The sequence below is a fragment of the Talpa occidentalis genome, unplaced genomic scaffold, assembly GCF_014898055.3.
Source record: "Talpa occidentalis isolate TD23 unplaced genomic scaffold, MPIMG_talOcc4v2.1 talOcc4.4, whole genome shotgun sequence".
NCBI classification, from domain to species: domain Eukaryota; kingdom Metazoa; phylum Chordata; class Mammalia; order Eulipotyphla; family Talpidae; genus Talpa; species Talpa occidentalis.
This window is the reverse complement of record NW_023604295.1, coordinates 144,176,244-144,195,456: the sequence shown is the minus strand read 5'-3', so window position 1 is coordinate 144,195,456 and position 19,213 is coordinate 144,176,244. Positions and strand designations below refer to the sequence as shown.

General features: G+C 57.1%; 1 protein-coding gene and 1 long non-coding RNA gene across 3 annotated transcripts; both read left to right on the top strand.

The window, feature by feature from the left end:
- Positions 1–5,873: 5,873 nt before the first annotated feature.
- LOC129146696 (uncharacterized) lies at positions 5,874–7,724 on the top strand. The gene is made up of 3 exons (XR_008553732.1): positions 5,874–6,026; positions 6,500–6,620; positions 7,625–7,724. It is a non-coding gene; the product is annotated as an uncharacterized LOC129146696 (long non-coding RNA).
- A 386-nt stretch (positions 7,725–8,110) lies between these two features.
- On the top strand, positions 8,111–18,445 carry CLU (clusterin). Of its 2 annotated transcripts, none has more exons than XM_037526503.2 (9): positions 8,111–8,171; positions 11,481–11,609; positions 12,968–13,116; positions 14,276–14,446; positions 14,833–15,238; positions 15,678–15,794; positions 17,047–17,276; positions 17,847–18,022; positions 18,238–18,445. In XM_037526503.2, the coding sequence occupies exons 2-9, from the start codon at positions 11,516–11,518 to the stop codon at positions 18,245–18,247; spliced, it is 1,353 nt and encodes a 450-aa protein (XP_037382400.1). In that variant the 5' UTR covers positions 8,111–8,171; positions 11,481–11,515; the 3' UTR covers positions 18,248–18,445. The 2 variants fall into 2 exon arrangements, with proteins under 2 accessions (XP_037382400.1, XP_054557049.1); XM_054701074.1 differs by lacking the exon at positions 8,111–8,171 and adding an exon at positions 9,069–9,199.
- Positions 18,446–19,213: the final 768 nt, after the last annotated feature.

Genomic DNA, 19,213 nt, shown 5'->3' with positions numbered 1-19,213 from the left:
CAGCCCACCCCGTGCGCCCCAGGCTGGACTGTTAGTGTTTGAGCTCCAGGCGCCCCCCCACACCCCGCAGCCCCTCAGCCCTGGCGCTCCCGACGCTGGGGTCACGTCTTGTCTCCAAGCCTGGGCTTTCCGCTGAGAGAACCGGGCCTCACACATTTGAGGGGCCTCAGAAACAGTGGGGCTGAGGGGCACGGACTGCGGGGTGCTGTGGCTCCCGTCTGGGGCCCTCTGCTGCGGTCCTCGCAGGTCCTTCTTCATGGACGGGGCTTTTATTGGGCACCTACTGGGCACCACTGTTCTGGCCCTAACTCCGCCAGCGCCACTTGACAGGTCTGCTCTCCAGGAGGGGATCCAGGTGAGCTAAGGGTGCTGACCAGCCACCTCCCGAAACGCTGCTTCCTCTTTTCTACTTGAGGCAAAACAAAAACAAAACAAAACACAACAAAACATCTCTCCGTGTCCTACAGCTCATCTGCACCTGCCCCAGCTGTGCTCCTCGCCAGGAGTGGATTTGGGACGTGCTTCTACTTTTTCCTCCAGCCTTGTTCCTCCCCCTTGAACTCTGGCTAAAATCTTGTTTCCTTGCCCTTTACTTCCTTTTCAAAAATCTGTCCTCTTCAAGCGTGTTGTAGAGTTAGCCGTGTCTTAGTCAGGGGTCTCCAGAGAAACAGAACCAATAACCTGCAGGCTGGAGACCCGGGGAAGAGCTGATTCTGAAGCTCAGGTCCAAAAGCAACTACTGGCAGGATTCCTTCCTTTTTTCCATTGTGGTCCTCAGCAGGCTGGATGAAGCCCCCACAGGATGTAGGCTCATCTGCTTCACTCCAACCTGTGGATTTAGTGTCAATCTCATCCAAAAATACCTTCACAGAAGCTTCCTACGATGCTTGACCAAATATCTGAGTATCATGGCCTAGCCAAGTTTGGGGTGCAAAGGAAATCATCTAGTACCCCTCTGGGTTCTTCTAAGCGGATAATCAAGCAAGCATTAAACAGGTTGATAGGAGAAGACAGCCAAGAAGAAGTTTGATGGACATGCCTGTCTTGTGTGTGCATGGAGGGACCCAGCATGACCTAGTGACTGGCCCAGTGGCTTCAGATGTCGTCTTCAATAACTTAGCAAAAGCAGAAGGAAGGTTGGTTAGGGTGCTTGCTGGGGAAGGCTCAGTGGATAAAGGGATGCAGATGAGATTCTACCTTCTCCTCTGAAAGAGACAAGGAGGTTGGGTCTCCCGCATCAGCCTCATACCCTGCCGTCCACTGGCTAAGCCCATGCCAGGTGTTATTTTGTTATTATAGCCGCAGCCCACCTGGGCGCAAGTGGACACTCACCTGCTCTCCGGATGAACACCCAGAGGCCTGTTTATGTCTTTGTTTCTCATTCAAAACTGAGAGAACAAAGTCCAGAACAATCTTGTCAGTGGCTACAGTGAATTGTTAGATAAAGTTCAAGAGAAATAAATTGAAATTCTACAGGTGGGTTCACCATCAAGTGCATGAGCACAGGATGAGGCGTGGTCATTTAGAGAAAAAGAGCCAGTTGCTCTTTGACCATGCTTGACATTCACTGACTTATCAAGCAGATATATTTTGACTATCTAGTCAGAACTGTGCCAGGGAAGGGAGTATGTTCCCTTTTCTTGTGGATATTACGGCTTTGATAAGAACTCAGAGTACAGTGAGGCTGCTGGGAACTGATGGGGTCTTTGACGGCTTTCACTGAAAAAGTAATACAAATAATTTAGCAAACCTGGATGAAGGGCTACTGCTGGCCAGCTCAGGTCTTGAGAGCAGGAGCAGACGGCTGGAGGAAGAGGGGAAGCTTTGAACTATGTGATCTGAGAAATTTCTGTAGCAGGTGCCTGCCAGGATTTCTCTTCATCTGCCACGAGGACAGCAGTGAAGTCAAAAAAAATATTTTTGAGGGCCTTCCTTTTATTTAAAAAAAATCTTTATAAATGTTGCATGCCATACCAGATTGAAATAATCTTTGATTTAATATATAGAGGATGGTTTGTCTGGCCTGGGGGTGGGGTGGGTCCACTGTGGGAGTAGTGAGGACTTCGGCAAAGGAAGCTGCCCTGGATACTTTTTGGAGTATTGGCTATTTTAAAATTCTGCGCATCTTTCACTTTATAAAACAAAAATCCATATAAAAGTAAAATTAATCATTTGAATTACTTCCACACATAGGCCATGCTTCTAAATATTCTTCTAAGAATGAATATTAAAATGTAAATTCTTCCAAAACTAAGATGTACATTTGGTACAATTATGATACGTTTTTTCAACTGCACAAAATTAATTTAAATTTCATACAGAAAAACTCATGTCCTAGAATAGCCCAGAAAAGTGATAGGAAGAGTGGACAATGTTACCTTCTCAATGTTAAATATTATTTTAAAACTATGTAATGAGAACAAAAGTTTACACACGAATAAATTAGAGGAGTAGACTAGAAAGTCTTGAAATAGAGCCAAGTTTATTTGGGAAACTTCATGGGCGACAAACTGGCCTTTCAACTCAGCATGAATAGGGTGGTTTATTTGCTAAATCATGTTGACATAATTGGCTACACAACTGGAAGAAAATGAAGTTAGATCTCTGTCTGACCTCCCTCCTACACACACACACACACACACACACACACACACCCATTTGGATTAAATATCTCAATACAAAACTAATACATATAGAAAAGTGGAAGAAAATTAGGAGAATGTCCATATTTTTGTGAGAGGAAGACAGTTTTCTGTAAGACAGGAGACCTAGAAAGTGCAAAAGAAAAGTTGAACAACTTTCACTACATATAAAAATTTAAAAGCCTCCATAGTCAGCCTAGTAAAAATACCTGCACCCACCCAGGATTACTTTATTAAAGAACACCTATAAATTGGTGAAAAATGGATGAATAACCCAATAAAATGGGCAAGTCATATAACAGGAAACTTTATTTGAAAATGATAAATTTCCAAAGAGGTGAAGGTGGCAAAATAACATTTTCACCCATCGGACTGGTAAAAATATTTAAAAAACTAATAATTTCCAGCCTGATGATCTCATGGGAAATGTGGGGTGCCCTAATAGAGTAGGTGTTAGTGCAACACCTAATAAATGCCATTTATTTCAGCATTAAGACCATACATGTTCTTTTATCCCTCAATCCCAATTTGAGAATCTACCTTATAGCAATAAAGCACCAACACATTCAGATGCATGCAGAAGGCTGTTAACTGTGGCAGACAAAGCAGGATGGGTGGATCAAATGTGATGGAATTGAAGGGTTAGATCTGTCTCTGTGTTGACTGGAAGGATGTCCGCAATATTTCATTAAGAGAAAAAGAGCAAGGTGACATGATTTTACCCTTATTTTTAAAAAGAAAGGACAAAGGCAGACCCTCCTCCACATTTATATAGACAATCTGTATAATCCACGTGTACGACCAGGCACGCACTCCTGACTACCACGGTGTGTGTGAACAGACGCGCATTACTTTAGAAGTACGAGGTTCAGAGTGGAATTGATCAGAGGCCGACTGGTCACTCACTCAATAGTAGCTTTCCTCCCTACCTCTGTGAGTCTCACCGCTGCCAGTTGCTTCAGTGCCCTTCTGAGCTCCCAGCACACCCCCGCCCGCCCCAGGGCAGCTGAAAACTATTTGAGAAGCACAGTGTGTTATAAAGTTCAGTGACAGTAGGCAGGGGCGCCTTGGGGGCGCAGGGGGCTTCCATCAAAGCACAGGTGGGAAGAGCCTCTGGCCTGCTCAGTCTAAGGGGGTGTCCTGTGTTTGTCCTGAAAGCCACAGGAGAGGGACAGTGGCAAAACCGAGTACGTGGGGACAGGGGCGCACAGAGGAAGGTGCCTCGTGAGCCCATTCTAGGAAAGCAGGGGTGAAGAACCTGTTTAACCTCAACTCACTCTGTTGAGAAACTTAGCACGCTGCACCTTGAACAGGAGAGATGAGGCTGTAATAAGGAGGCAGAGCTCGGCTCAGTGTAAGCCACAATTTGCTGAGATTCCTCTGGGTCCCAGCTTTCTATAGAATGAGAACAACACCATGTACTCTTAACAGGGACCTGGGAGGCTGTGAGGACACAGAGGCTCCCTGTATCCCAGCGGAGAGAGGGAGGTGGGTGTCCTGGGTCCGGTGGGCCTGGGCTGGGGTCGGCATCACTGCGATGGGGCTGGCGCATCTCTGGCCTCCCACAGAGCTCAGTGTAAGTTCCGGAGCTGGGGCCCAGGCTTGGTCATTTTTAAAGGTCCCCAATGAGTTCCATGGAGAACCACTGTTCTCAGGTAATTATTAGCTGGATTCTGGCCGGTTGTAGAAAAGTGGGTTTGACCTGAGGCAGACCTGGGGGTCAATTAAGAAAAAGGTGTCTGTTGATCTAAGAGTTGGACTGAAGGTGGAGTCGAGGTGGTCTGAGCTACAGGCAGCCCCACCGTCCCGCGTGGAGCAGCCCAGACAGCTGAGGGACTGGCCGCCTACAGGTCCAGGCCCAGCGGCTCGGGAGATGCTGGCAAGCCGCCTCCCGTTTCCCCATAAGATCCTCGGTGGAAAGACCAGGGAAGCACACCCCAGACAGTTTCTGGACCTTAGGGAGGACAGAAGATGCACCAGGACTCCTCACACCACCGCGGGCTGACTCTATGGCAAGTGACTTTACCCGTGGTTTCCTCCACTGGGCTGTAATTGACTAAATATTCTTATCACGGGCCTCAGGACCCTGCTCCCGCCTGGTTCTGGTGTGTTCTGGTGTGTCTGAGGTGTACCCTGACAGAGGGTAGAGCTGAGTGAACAATGAGGGTGCACAACAGAGCCGGAGGGCTGAGGGGGATGGTGAAGCCGGAGCAATAAACAAAGCTCGTTCCTCCCCCTTCTCGCCTCCTCGGTGGTCTCCCACTCCGGGCAAGAAGTGAAACTAAGACCCCACACTGGCACAAGCCCACCCCGGAGTAATGGGGAAGCAGCAGTGCCTGCCCAAAGGGCAGCAGCCAGGTGGAAGCCCATCTAGGGGTCTGGCACAAACCTGCCCCCCTCTGGGGTCCGTCCTCGCTGGTACTGGCAGGCTCAGGGCTGCAAGAGAGACAAGGACCAGAGGCCCCGGACAGGGAAGGGGCAGCCACCGAGGACGGGGCAGGCAGCACCGCCTGGGTGTCACTGGGAGAAACCCACCAGCTGCTCTCAGAGGCCTGAGGGCTGAACAGGGCTTGCTCTGTGGATCCAGAGGCTGGAACTGGGCTTGGGGTAGCCCGCGCAGAGGCAGACCTGGACTCAAGCAAAGAAGGTCCTCCCTGCCCACAGCTTCCCTGGAGAAGTGCTTCGGGGGAATGCGTCCCCAGGCTGGGGCCTGCAAACGGAGCAGGATGACCTTCTAGGGGGTGGGGATGCGGGAGGGTGGGCTAGGACCCAAGTGTGGTGTGAGGGCTGTGCCAGCTGATCAACTGAAAATATTGAAAATGCAGGGCTGTGTGGATGGTGCCTTCCAAATGCACACTCTTTCCCTTAAAGTCGAGCTTTCCCACCTTCTTTGCTCGCGGCTGGCGCCATGGAGGGGCCTCCTCGGAAGCCGGCTGTTTCTGCCCCGTCTCTTCTCCTCTCTCCCACTCCGCTGACTAAGCCTTCCTGTCCTCCACAGTCTGATGTTTAAAAGTACAATTATCGCAGATTTGGGGCAGGGGTGTCGGGCGGTGGGGGAGCCCCGGGACAAAGAGTTCCAGGGAGCGAGGACGGAACTGATTTCTGACCTTGGGCGCTGATGTGCCTGGAGGAGGCAGCTCCTGGCCTGGTCTGGCCCCAGGCGGCTCCAGATCTTCATTCCAGAAAATGGAGTGACTTGGGGAGGGGGGAGGGTGGGAATTATTTCTCTGAATTCTCGTTGCATTTCTTTTACCTCGGGCTGAAGATCTTCTCAAACTTGGCACTGCCTCAGTGAGGACGAGGAGACCCAGAGGCGGTACCGTCGGTCCAGACTCTCAGTGTCCAGACGGCAGAAACCAAACCCTGGGGCCAAGGGGATCTGGGGTGAGTCACCCAGAGCCAGGGCAGAGCTGAGGCTGTCAGGGGAATTCCAGGTCCCCCGTCCCAGGATCCTTCCTTCTATGCAGGCCTAGAAGCTCCCTTTAAAAGGGGTGGGCCTCGTGGCCCCTAGAGCTTGGGTGGCCAGAGACTGGACCCCAAACTCCACCTTGAAAGTTGTGAATAGGAAAACTTGGTCCCTGAGTACGCCACCCCCCTCTAAGCCCTTCCCTTGTACCTTTTTCTTTTTATTGAGGTAACCTCAGTTCACAACACTGCACAGGTTTCAGGGGTACAGCTTCTCCCCTAGGCACCTGTATCTGTCACCCCACACCCACCACCAAATACCCAGTCACCAGCCACCACCAGCCCATCCACCCTGTCTCCTCCCTCTTTCCCCTCTAGTAACCGCAATTCTCTTGTCAGTTTAAGGTTGGTTTTTGCTTTTGTCTTATTTGTTCAATTTTTTTTCTTTATAGTCTGCACATGAATGAAATCATGTGGTATTTGTCTTTCTCCTTCTGACTGACTTCACTTAACACAACCACCTCCAGGCCCACCCATGTTGTCACAAATGGCAAGAGGTCATCTTTTTCATAGGTGAGTAGTATTCCACCATGTCTATGAATCCCATCCTCACCCACTCAGCCACCGTCGGGTGCTTGGGTTGCTTCCATAGCTTGGCCACTGTGAGTGATGCTGCAATGAACACAGGGGTGCATGCTCGCTAGCAAGGGAATGTTTCCTATGCTTCAGGGAAGTGCCCAGAGTGGGGCTACTGGATTATAGGGTAGGTATATTTTTAATTTTTTCAGAAACTCCACGCTGTTTTCCATGGTGGTTGCACCACTTTGCATTCCCACCAACAGTGCTGGGGTGGGGTGTGCAGAGGGCACCTTTCCTCTACATACTTGCCAGCACTTGGCACGTCTTAGCATTTTGATAAGCGCCATTCTCACCCTGCTAGCAAGCTCTCTCTGTGGTGTCCGCCTGCATTTCCCTGGTGAGGAGTGGGGTAAGCCAGGCTTTCCCGTGGCTTTTGAAGTTGCCACCCCACCTAGCAGTGCCTGCTACAGGCCCCCCTCCCGCCTCCCCCTTTCAGTGCTCAACCATCATGGGGGGCCAGAGAGGGTAACTCAGCTCCCTCCCCAAGAGGTAGTATACCTCTGTGCCATCCAAGCCCCTGACCAGAGGGAGTCCAGAAACAAGCGTGTCCCGAACCTGGGGACCTGAGTGGTGCATAATTTTCTGAGCTTGTGCAAAATGAAAATGCCCAGCATCTTGTTCTAGATCCATTAAGAATTTCAAGCCTGTGGCTGCAGCAGAGCACAGCGTCAAGCCAGCAGGGGCACCGCCCCATGAAGCCCCTGGGGTGGCTGCACCCTGAGTGCATGGGGACATAGCAGCTTACAGGTCCAGGAATCCAGAAGCCAGGGGGGCCTCTGATTGCCCAGATACTGGCTCTGGCGATCCTCGCAAACATGCTGTTTCCCGTGGCCAAGCAGGGTGCGGGGGCGCGGGGGGTGGGGGGGTGGGGTGGGGTGGCGCGTGTCCCTGGGACCCTTGGGGAAGGCGCATTTCACACTTGCTCTTTTCTCCTCTAGCAAAAACAGCCTCTCCATCCATCCCAGCCTCCTCATTTCTGGTGCTTTTACAGTAAACGGAGCGAGAGGAGTGACGCATGTTGAATGTGAGAGATTAACGTTCAACAGGGCCGCTGAGCTGTGCCTTTTTATTTTGGCCACGAGCCCAGGGGACCCCTGGAACGCGTGGAGAGGGGCGCCCGGCTGTGCACATCGCCCGGGCTCTCCCCTGCATCCGGCGCCGCCCCCAGCTTGGAGCCCCAGAGAACCGATACCGGGGAGCGGAGTGGGCAGCACCCCAGGGTTCTCCGGGGCCCGCGTGGCCTTTCGCGGTGCCGATGCGCCCCCGCGCGCCCCACGCCGGGTTTTGCACCAGAGCCCGCGCCCCTCCCGCGCGGCTTCCAGAAAACTCCCGGTGCATTTCACGGCATTCTTGGGGCGTGAGTCATGCAGGTTTGCAGCCGGCCCCCAAGGGGTGTGCGCCGCGGAGCCCTATAAATACAGGCGCGCGCCGGCCTCGGTGCGGCGCAGCCAGCGGGAGCGCACGGCCGGGTGCGGAGAAGCAGCGGTGAGGCGCCCCCCCTTCCCCTCTGCGCGGTCCCCCGGGGTGGGCGGGCGCCCCGGGCCCCTCGGGGCTGCGGAGCCGCCTTCGGTGCGCTCCGGGCCGGGGAGGGAGGCGGCCGGAGCCCGTTACCTGGCAGCCAAGCCCGGCCGATGCTGGGGAAGCGCGCAGGCTGGGACCCGGGGTTCCCGGTGCTCCCAGCGCGAGTCTGGGGGCGCACATAGGACAGGTGTCTTGATGCTCCGTGCAAATGTGCGGGATCGATCCGTGGAAAGCGGGAGGCTGTCGCCAGGGCCAGCGCGCGGGGGTGGAGCGGCCTGCAGGTGGGCGCGCCTGCCGCATCCCCTCCAGGCCCGGGTAAGGTGGGACCAGGGGGTGGGGGTGAAGGGGGCGCAGCTGGCCTGCGTGAGTCATCTTGTTTACCCCGCATCCAGCTCTCCCCATAGTGCGTTTCTGAGTGTGATGTTGGGATTTAAGTATATGTTGCAACCACTGACATCCTACTCGTCGTGCTTCCTAAAGCACCGGCCCTCCAGAGAGGAGTCGCCCAGCGCCATCAGGCTTCTGGGCCCCGTCTCGTCTCATTTTTATAGATGATAATCTGAGGCCTGGGGAGGTTTGGGACTGTCTCCAAAGAAACAGCAAGGAAGGACCAGGATTAGAGGGCTCGGGAAGTCCAGAATCTCTGGAGCCAGAGAGAAAAAAGCAGCAGCAGCAGCCAGTTATTTTATTTATTTATTTATTATTATTATTATTATTTTTAAAGAAAGGGGCTGGGAATGGAAGCGTAAGCGCAGACAGGGTAAATAGAAGGATTCCGGTGAGTGTTCATTATGACATGGGAAATTGCAGTCTATGGAAACGCCTAGCTCGGGGGCTGGGGAGACAGAACACGCCAGAAAATGGACTCTTGGGGCACAGAAGTGTGCTTCTGAAGACTGTTTGAAGATTGTGGGTGTAAAGAATGTGATCGTGTGAAAGTGAAGGAAATATATACAGGCCTAAAACGCGCCTGTCCCGGGCGTGACTTACAGGTGAATCTGGTTTCTCCTTTTCCTGGCTGAGTTTCCCCCATGTGGGGAGGTGCAGGCTCTAAACCCGAAGCAATGCGTGCTGAGGTCGCCCCTTCCTCCGGGCGCGCCCCTATAAGGTTAAGGGTGCCAGAGGCGGTGCTGTGGGCAGGGGGCCTTGGCCTGGCTGGGTCTGTCTCCCACACGGTGGGCAGGGGCCCCGGCCAGGAGGACAGCGGGCTGGCCAGCCCCGGGGGAGCGCAGCCTGTCCCTGGGCCCACAGTGTGGGTATCACCTGCAAGCCTGGTGGGAGAGCAGGTTCTGAGTCAGAAGCGGCATCACAACCCGCCCCCTGCGGCGTGTGGGCGCTGAAGGGAGCTGGTCATTGTACTGAGGCCACGCCGAGCCGCCGGGGGAACACAGGGGTCTCTGTGCCCATTTCAGCTCCCCTGTCCCCTCTGAACATGCCACTTTCCCCGCCCCCTGCAGGTAATGCCAATGCCCACGACTGTCCCTGGGGCAAATTCCGAAGAAGCCAGAATTCACTGCTATTCTGTAGGGGCCTTGTGCTCAGAACACCTTTCCCTCTTGGGGCCCATGTCAGATCATTGCACAGATGAAGCAGCTGGGGTTCTGTGCTTTAGGGGGTTGGTGTCCCCAAAACTCTGGGGCTTAGGAGGGCTGGGTTCTATTCTGAGGCTACCACCAGCTTGCTGTGGGCCTTGGGGAATCCCATCCTGTCCCTGCTGAGGGAATAGGGTGGGCAGGGCAGTGAGCTTTTCCCTGCATGCCTGGCCTGGGGGAGGCCTGCACTGGCTGCTGGGTGCTGGATGCCCCTCCCGAGCTCGGGCCCCGGCCATCTGCTGCCTTTTCTTCAGGGCCAATGCCTCTGTGTCAATCTATTCCAGAGGCTCTTGTATGGGTAGTTCTCCGAGGTGGTTCTGTGGGTGGACACAGGCTCTGTCCCTGCCCGAGGCATTTCAGGCCCCAGTGAGCGGCCAGAGTCTGCGGGGCATCAGCCTCCTACCCTCCTGGGGGAGGCCCTGAGTGTCCCGTCTCCCCCAGTGTGGGAGCCACAGCTCAGCGGCTCAGCTGACGACTTTGCAGGAGAGGCCTCTGCCTGTTCTACGAGTGTCCAGGGGGCTTCGGCGCTGAGGGCGGGATGGGGAGCCCCACCCTGGCCCCTCTGGGGTTCGGATGAACACAGTTTCAGGATGGGGCCCCTCCTCTCCCTTCTGCTATGGGAAATGGGTGGGTGCAGATAAGGCTGGAGGTGCTGGCAGGGGGTGCAGGAGTTCTGTTTTATGCAACAACTTAGGCTTCTGGGAAAGGTCCGTTGTGTAAGACCTGGCAGAGGCCTGGTCCCCGGACTCTGGGCAGCTGGCCGTGGTGCAAGCACCCAGCCTTGGCAGGGCTCCCTGTGTTGACTTAGAGGGGCCTGGCCCTGTGAAAGGGGCCTGGCAGAGCAGAGGCATGTCCTGCCAGAGGGGTGTCTGGGAGGCTGCTCCAGGGGCCCTCAAACCCTCTGACCCCTCCCTCCTTGCTAGCCCTGGGTTGTCCTCCCTTTCCACTGTACTCGTACCCAGTGCTCTCCCCCGGCTCACCTCTCGCGCAGGGGGGACACATGAATGGGTGCTCCTACGTGACCCAGAGGGTCGACTGTCCCAGTTTCAGGGGGTGTGGCGACTCGCTGGGGAAAAGTGCTGAGACTGAAGGTAATGCCTGCGGTGGGCAGGTGAGGCAGCACACAGCAGGGCTTTGCCAGCCCCGAGGAGCCATCTCTACTTTAGGGGAGACAGGAGCAGGCAGGGTGAGTCCAGGGTTTGTCTGAGGGCATCAAATGGACGCCCTTCTGGATGCAGAGAGCCTGGACCTGGCTCAGGCATATTCAGTTACGGTGCAGGAGCAGGAGGGGAGGTGGAGAGAGAGGGCAGGAAGGAGGGACTAAGAGGCGGGGGACAGCAAGGAGGCGGGGAGCAGAGGGGAAGGAATACGTGGGGAGGGTGAGGAGGGGCCTTCACCTGAGCCCCTGGCCCCGCACTGCCTTCTTGCGCCATGTCTTGGGCTGCTGTCCTGTGGCTCCTCCCTGGGCCCCTCCTCAACTGTCATTGCAAGGTGTCCAGTGGCAAGTTCAGCCTGTTCTGGGGTTCCCTGGGCAAAAGGGAGAAGGTGCATCACCCAGCGGAGGGGCTAGCCCACGGCCAGGCCTGCGCAGGCCCCAGGAAAGCCTCTGGGGCTATGGGCTGGCGGGGACACAGCTGCCCGCTAGCTGTTACCATGACAGCCTCCTGTTCTCTGCAAACAGAGGCGTGCTAAGATTCCAGAATTGGAGGAGGCGAGATGAAGACTCTCCTGCTGCTGCTGGGGCTGGTGTTGATCTGGGAGAATGGACAGGTCCTGGGAGCCAAGGACATCCAGGACAAGGAGCTCCAGGGTGAGTGGACCAGACGCCTGCTGTCGGCAGGGGCCATGGTTAAAGGCCCACCTTGTGCTTTAACCAAGGGGGGCTTGCTCGGTCGGCACCCCTCTGTCCCTCCTCTCCAGGCCTCCTGGCTCTTGGCGGCCAGGCTGCTTCCAGCAGGTGCAGGCGTGCCTGCTGAGCCGTGCCTGCTGCTGTTTCTTTCAAGTGTCCCCGCCCCATCCGCTCAGCCCAGTGCCCGCATGTCCTGCACGGACACCCTGAAGCTGGGCCATCCCATTCTCTGTGCAGCCCCCCTCTTTGATTTGCCATAGCACTGACTACACACATCCCCCATCTTTCCACCCCCCCAAAACATGTGTTCTCTGCTCCTGGGGCAAGGAAGGGGAAATACCAGGCAAGATGAAGCCGGTCCTCCTGCAGTGCCCAGCCAGGGCCTCCTTCCGGGGGCCTCTCCTCCTTCCTGCTGGCCGGCGCTGCGGGGAGTGGGTAGAAACACAAACTTTGAGACCAGCCCCACCCCGGGCTGAATCTTGACTGCATTGTCTACGTCTTCCTCGTCGGTGCATGGGGGAGGCCAGGGAATATTCTGGGAAGTGCACTGGAGCCTGGGGCTGGCCCAGGGCCAGCACAGAGGACACCTGTCCGCGTGGTGTGGTGTGACCCCCGTCTCCTTGAGGACAGCGCCCGGGTTATCACCCTGTCCTGCCACCTGGCACTGTGCTTGGGGACAAAGAAGTTCAGGGGTTCTGGAACCGAATTCCAGAAAGACGTGTCTGAAAGAATGATATATGTTTTTTAGTCACTTATGATTTTAAGTTTTTAAAAAGAGCAGGTGTAGGTTCTCCGTAATATTAAGGAGGGACTGAGCTTTCCCATCTCCCTTTTGTCCCCACACATCCCTGGCCTCCCCCCACCACTATTCCATACCAGGGTGGTATCTTTGTTACAACCGATGTGCCCAAACCAATGCATTACTAATATCCAAAGTCCACAGTTTATATTAGGTTGGAAGGATGATATTTTGTACGTTGATGCTTCAATGGTTACACTGCCGGGATTTCCCCCCTGGTATTATTTTTCCTGCCGCCAGGGGCTCGCCTTCCAGAGCCTCGGGGCCTGTTCCCTGTCCCTCCTCTGGGCTCAGATTGTTTGCTTTTGGGAGCGGCAGGTGCAGCGGGCCTTGGGGCTTGCAAGCTGAGCCCTGGGACAGGGACCTGTGTTGGGGGAAAGCTGGGACCCCAAGGCACCCCCTCCCAGGCGCCCTGGGCCCCCTGGCCTGTCCGAATGTTCCAGCTGATTCCAGACTTCTATTCCCAGGGCCGTCTCTACTTCCTTTGGCCTCATCCTTCCTCCCTGCCCTTCTCTTGCAGAAATGTCCACCCAGGGGAGCAAGTACATTAATAAGGAGATTAAAAATGCCCTTAAGGGGGTGAAACAGATAAAGGCCCTCATAGAGCAAACCAATGACGAACGGAAATCACTGCTGATCAACCTGGAGGAAGTCAAGAAGAAGAAGGAGGTGAGAGGAGCCGGTGCCCGGCCTCTGCCACCAGCGCAGCCAGGGAAAGGGTCTTCGCTCCTCGGGTGCCCTGCAGGGTTGCCACGGTGACCTGCCGTCCATCCAGGCCTGTGTCAGCTGACGCTGGGGGGCTAGCTAAGGAACAGGGATTGTTTATTTGCTTTAGAAAGCTGCAGAGGCTGGGATCTTGGATCTGGTTTTGTCAGGAGCCCGGCCCAGGGCTTGCTGCCCAGAGTCCCTTCAATAGATCTTCTGAACCCTGCTGCAGCAGGCTGGAGGCTCCGGAGGGCCTGCGGGCCTTGGAGGGGCTGGCATCCCCTTCGGGAATCTTCCCTCGGAGGGGGTTAAGGCAGGTATGGATCGCTGTCTTGCCCCAGGTCTTTTTAGAATTCAGAGCTACCTCATCTGCCACCACACGGCTGTACTTGGAGGGAGTTGTGTTTGGTGAAACAAGTCAGATGGAGAAAGACAAACACCATGTGATTTCACTCCTATGTGGAATGTAGAGAAAAGGAACGAACAGATGAACCAAAGAAAATAAAAATAAACTTTCGGGCTATAAGGCCAGTGACTAGCTCCCGGACAGGAAGTGGGGCGAGGGGTGGGCTATTGGGGAAAAAAGGAATAGATCTGGACTTTCCGTGGTGACCTAAATGTCGTATATACAGGTGCTGATTCTCCACGATGCACCCCTAAAACTTACACATTATCACACAGTGTGACTTCAAAAAAAAAAAAAGAACAAAAGGATAAGAGGTGCCCGAGGCTGAGAGTGTGGGAGCGAACAGGGTAGGCCTGGCCTCCCTCAGCCATAGGCAAAACCACTATTATTCCATCAACAACTTATTTTTAAAAACCGCCAGTCTCCTTAGGGAGCTACCACACCAAAAGCCTCCTCCACCAGCTCCTGCTCCCGGTGGAGGAGTATTCACACCCCAAAACACGGCGTGCTTCATGCTCGAACCCGGGGCCAGGTTGTGCTTTGGAAAGCTGCGGGGCTGGCGTCCTGGATCTGAACACCGGGACACACATCCGCCGGGGCTTGAAGGGAGGCTGGGGGGCTGGGGGGCTGGGGGCCGGGACCCCGGGCGGGCGGGCGCGGACACGTGGCCGGCGGTGGAGGGCGGCTGCGCAGTGAGCGGCCCGTGTGCTCCTGCAGGAAGCCCTGAACGACACCAAGGACTCGGAGCTGAAGCTGAAGGAGTCGCAGGGCGTCTGCAACGAGACCATGACGGCCCTGTGGGAGGAGTGCAAACCCTGCCTCAAGCAGACCTGCATGAAGTTCTACGCCCGCGTCTGCAGAAGCGGCTCGGGGCTGGTTGGCCGTCAGGTGAGAAGGGCCCTTGGTCACAGACTGGGCGCGGAGCGGGCAGGGAGGAGGGCCCGAGGAGACAGACGTCACCCGTCACCCACCCCCACACCCCCCGCCCAGGCCAGATGCCCTCGATCTTTTGGGCTGCATGTGCCACTATTGAGCGGTCCTGTCTGCTAGGTGTGTAGTAACAGAGGCAGACGCTGGCTGAACGTCTGGGTCTTCCTGGGGTCCCTAGAACGGAAGGGCATGGGCTGACTGTTCAGAGGAGGGATCCGCTCCCAGCCTGGCCTTGGGTCCGATGCCACGTGACGGTGGAGCTCGAGGGGCTCCCAGCAGAGCGGGACTCAGGAGGCTGGGCCGCGTGCGAGCTTGTCCTAACTGCTCCCCATCTGGCCGCCCAGCTGGAGGAGTTCCTGAACCAGAGCTCTCCCCTCTACTTCTGGATGAACGGGGACCGCATCGACTCCCTGCTGGAGAACGACCGGCAGCAGACCCACGTGCTGGGCGCCATGCAGGACAGCTTCGACCGGGCGTCCAGCATCATGGACGAGCTCTTCCAGGACCGCTTCCTCGGCCGGGAGCCCCAGGACTCCCACATGTTCTTCCCCTTCGCCTCCGCCCCCAGGAGGCCACTCTACTTCCACCCCAAGTCCCGCATCGCCCGGGACCTAGTCCCCTTCCACGCCTTCCAGCCCCTGCGCTTCGAGGACATGTTCCGGCCCTTCTTTGACATGATCCAGCAGGCTCAGCAGGCCATGGAGGCTCACCTCCACAGCGCTCCCTACCAGCTCCCCATGGAGGAGTTAGGTTAGAGAGACCCTGTTCTTCCCAAGAAGGGGCCCGGGAGATGCAGAGACCTGTCAGGTGTAGGCTGTGCCAGGTGCTTGGGGTGCGCCATGCACCTCTAGCTTCCCTAGCACCCTGTGGTGCAGCCCCACCGGGGGAGGTGAGAACTCAGGCAGCGGGAAGGAGCTGTCCGAGTTCTCACAGCCGCTCTCACGGGACTCGCACGCCTTCGCTCTGCTCCGTCTTCCAGCAGTGGGGGACGCTGCCCCTCCCTTGGGAGTGGGGGGTGCCTTGCCTATAACTCAGAGTTCTACTGTCTGTCCACGTGCCAGCTCGGGATGTGAACTGGGAGCTGGGCAGGAATGGACAGTGGTGTGGAGAGGTCAGAGAGGCTGGGGCTCCCCCGCATTGCTTGTTAGTGTCCCTCCACCTGACACCCCCCCCCCGCTCCCGTCTCCAGAGGGCACCCACGGCCACACCGATGACCGCACCGTGTGCAAGGAGATCCGCCACAACTCCACCGGGTGCCTGAGGATGAAAGACCAGTGTGACAAGTGCCAGGAGATCTTGGCTGTGGGTGAGTCGGGTGGCCTGGGGTCCCGGGAGCCCCCTGGGGCCGCCTTGGTGGGGTCAGCGGCCAGGATAGGTCCAGCTCTATGTCCTTGCAGCCACCGTGCTGGGCGGGTCCTCCTGGGGCTCCCTGGGGCTCCTCACCTGTGGGCCAGGTGAAGGGCAGGACTGTCTGGTCTAACTTGCCCAGCACAGCCTGGGTGACCCCGAGTAGGGGATGCTATGATTCTTAAAAACCTGTTGCGTTGGCACGGCTCTCGCCCGAGGCACATGGGTCCTTGCCCCGGGGCTCGCAACATCCCTGCAATGTCCCCTTTGGCTGGCCGGTCCCGACACAAAGGGAGATTTCCCTTCAGCTGCTCCCTGCGGCTGATCAGATCTGGCCATTGAATAGCTGCGTTCCAAGCCTCTGGTGGTGTCTGGAACACACCAGCTCAGGAAGGGTGTCTTGTCTCCCTGTTAAAGTGGGTCTGTGCTGAGACTTGTCTCTCGCTGGGCCAGGGCAGGCCCGCAGAGTCCAGTTACTACTCCTGGCCGTGTCCTGTAGAAGCCCCCCATAGGTAAGTCCCGGTCCTGGAGGAGGCTGGTGTGTGCAGATGTCTAGGCCTTCTGGGCTCAGCCCATCAGGCAGCGCAGTTAGAACGAGCACGAGTCACCAAGTACTGCCCACGAGACAGTGGGTCACCTGGGGCCGGACCAGATGGAGACCAGGCTGGGGCGTGGATGGTGTCCAAGCACCATCCATGATGCTGGCCTCAGCTCTCCTGAGTGAGCCTGCAGATAGACATGCTGCAAAGACACACCTAGAGAACCTTCGAGAACCATAGACCCAGAGTAGGCAGAGCCTAGGTTTAGGAATGAAATCGCAGGTTCGGTCTTGACCCCACAGGTCTCGTGGTATGACTTTAAGAAAGCAATTTACTTTTGGGGCCTCCACTTCACTATTGGTATAAAATATTCATCACAAGTCAGACTCCACCTGAGAACTGGCCACGCGGACACCCGCAGCAGGTGGCTGTAGCATTCCCTCTCTCCAAAAGTGACCCTCGGCAGGGGACGTGAGTCCAGGTCTGAGCCCCAAGATCCATGCTCCCCCAGGTGTGGCTCATGCTGGTCCCAGCCCCCAAGGGAGGCTCTGTAGGGCCGGCTTCATGGGCTGATTTTCACTGGTGCTTCTGCCCTTTACGTGCTCTCCTGCCACGTTTGTGCCTGCGTCCTCGCCTCTGCGTCCTCGCCTCTGCGTCCTCGCCTCTGCGCAGACTGCTCGGCCGACAACTCCGAGCAGGCGCTGCTGCGCCAGGAGCTGAACTCGTCCCTGCAGCTGGCCGAGAAGTTCTCCAAGCTGTACGACGAGCTGCTGCAGTCCTACCAGCTGAAGATGCTCAACACGTCCTCGCTGCTGAAGCAGCTCAACCAGCAGTTCAGCTGGGTGTCCCGCCTGGCCAACCTCACGCAGGGCGAAGACCCGTATTACCTCCAGGTCACCACGGTGAGGCGGGGCTCGCCACGGGGTGGGAGCCTCCTGGGACAAGGCTTCAGAGGGGCCCCATCCATCGCTTGTCAGGAGGCGGGACATAAAATCTTTCCTGTTCCTGGTTGCGCAGAAGCCCCGTCCCGGGAGCGAAGAGTCACAAGCCCGTTTCACACGGGAGCAGAGGGGGCGGCTCGGCGCCTGCCGGGGTTGGACAGCTGCCTGCCCTCAGCAGGGCTGGGCTCTCGGCGGGGCCTCCGCCTCTCCCCGTGACGAGAAGCTCCTCTGGCACTGGGGCCCTTCCCTGCAGGCTTCTCTCCCGCAGCCTGGGCCCCTGGCTGCCCACAGGAACCTTGCTGGTATCCAGCCATCGGGGGCTCCCATCTAGTCCCTGGGGCACCTGCTGGGCTGGGCACGTTCAGGTGCTGTCTGCCCTGCCGCCATGTGTCTGCCATGTGTCCGCCAGGTGGCCAATGTCGAGACTCATAAGAGGCGAAGGGACCCGCTGTCCGCGTGGAAGCCTGGCTCTGGCTGCCCGACGGGGAGTCCGGCCTGTGACATCACCCTGTCTCCCTTCTCCCCTTGCAGGTGAACTCCCACACTTCCGACCCCGACCTTCCTGCTGGCATCACTAAGGTGGTCGTGAGGCTGTTCGATTCCTCTCCCATCACGGTGACCATCCCTGAGGAAATGCCCAGGAGCGACCCTAAGTTTATGGAGGCCGTGGCGGAGAAGGCACTGCAGGAGTACCGCCTGAAGAACTGGTGAGTGTGGGGCTCCCCGCACCCCTTCTGCCCTGGGGGGGCCAGCACATCCCGGGGGGCTGAAGATAGGGGGGGCTGGGAGGGCCTGCTTTTGCAGGCCAGGTGCCCGCTAGGCCATAAACTGTGCCCGGAGGCCATTCTTTCTGGCGGATGAGCCGCAAAGTGCCGCCTCTTGGTGGAAGTCGAGCCGTCTCCTCTCCCCATCTTGCTTGCAGGGAGGAGTGAGCTGCGAGGGCTGCTGAGCGTGGGGCTTCGGATCCGGTGGCCCCAGCTGGGCCCCAGGGCCCCAGAGAGAGCGCCGCATGTCACCCGGGCCCGGCCCCGCCCCCAGCCTCTGCCGTGTCGGGACCCACACTAACGCCCCCTCCGCTGCGCACGGGAGGGGCCCCCGCATGCCGCTAACCCAATAAAGCTGCTTGTCATCTGAACACACTGGGCGTCCTCTTTCTGCGGGTGTTCTGCCCCCCCACTCCTGCGTCGTGCTTGGGGGGAAACCATGGGAAGAAAAGGAGGGGCTAAGACAGCGTGGGACAGTGCACTATTGGGGTGAATGAGAAACATCCACGTGGTCACTCAGATGACCAAAGTCTACTCCTCACGCACAGCTGGTCTTCATCCCAGCTCCTGAACCCTGGGACATGTTGGGAGTGTTAAAGGGGTCTCTGTTAGGTGAATGAGGGGACGGGGAGAAGCACCTAGGGATGGGGTGGGGTGTCTGGAGAGTCAGCATGTGACTAGAGGAACCCCCAGTTCCACCAGGCAGGAGGGAGAGGGGCTAGAGAGGGAAAGAGGCACCAATCCTGCCCTCCAGAAAAGGAGGGTTCTAGAGAGCTTCGGGGCGGTGCACACCTGGAGGTCTGGGGAGGGGCGTCTCTTCATCTGGCTGTTGGCTCGTACCCTCCATGGTGAACTGGTGGCTGAGGACAAGCGGGTTTCCTGCATCCCGTGAGCAGCTCTAGCTGACTGACCGGCCCTGAGGGGGGGTCGTGGGACCTGCTGATGCAGAGTCTCGGCCAGAGGCACGGGGTGGGGGGGCGCGGGGTGGTTGGGGGGTGGCGCTGGGCTTGTGGCAATGTCTCGGGGAGGGTGGTCTTGGCGGCTGAGTCTGTACCCCGTGGAATCTGCCCCGAACTCAGCGTAGAATCAGAATCCACTTGGCTCTGCCCACACCACACCCTGCTGGTGTCTGAG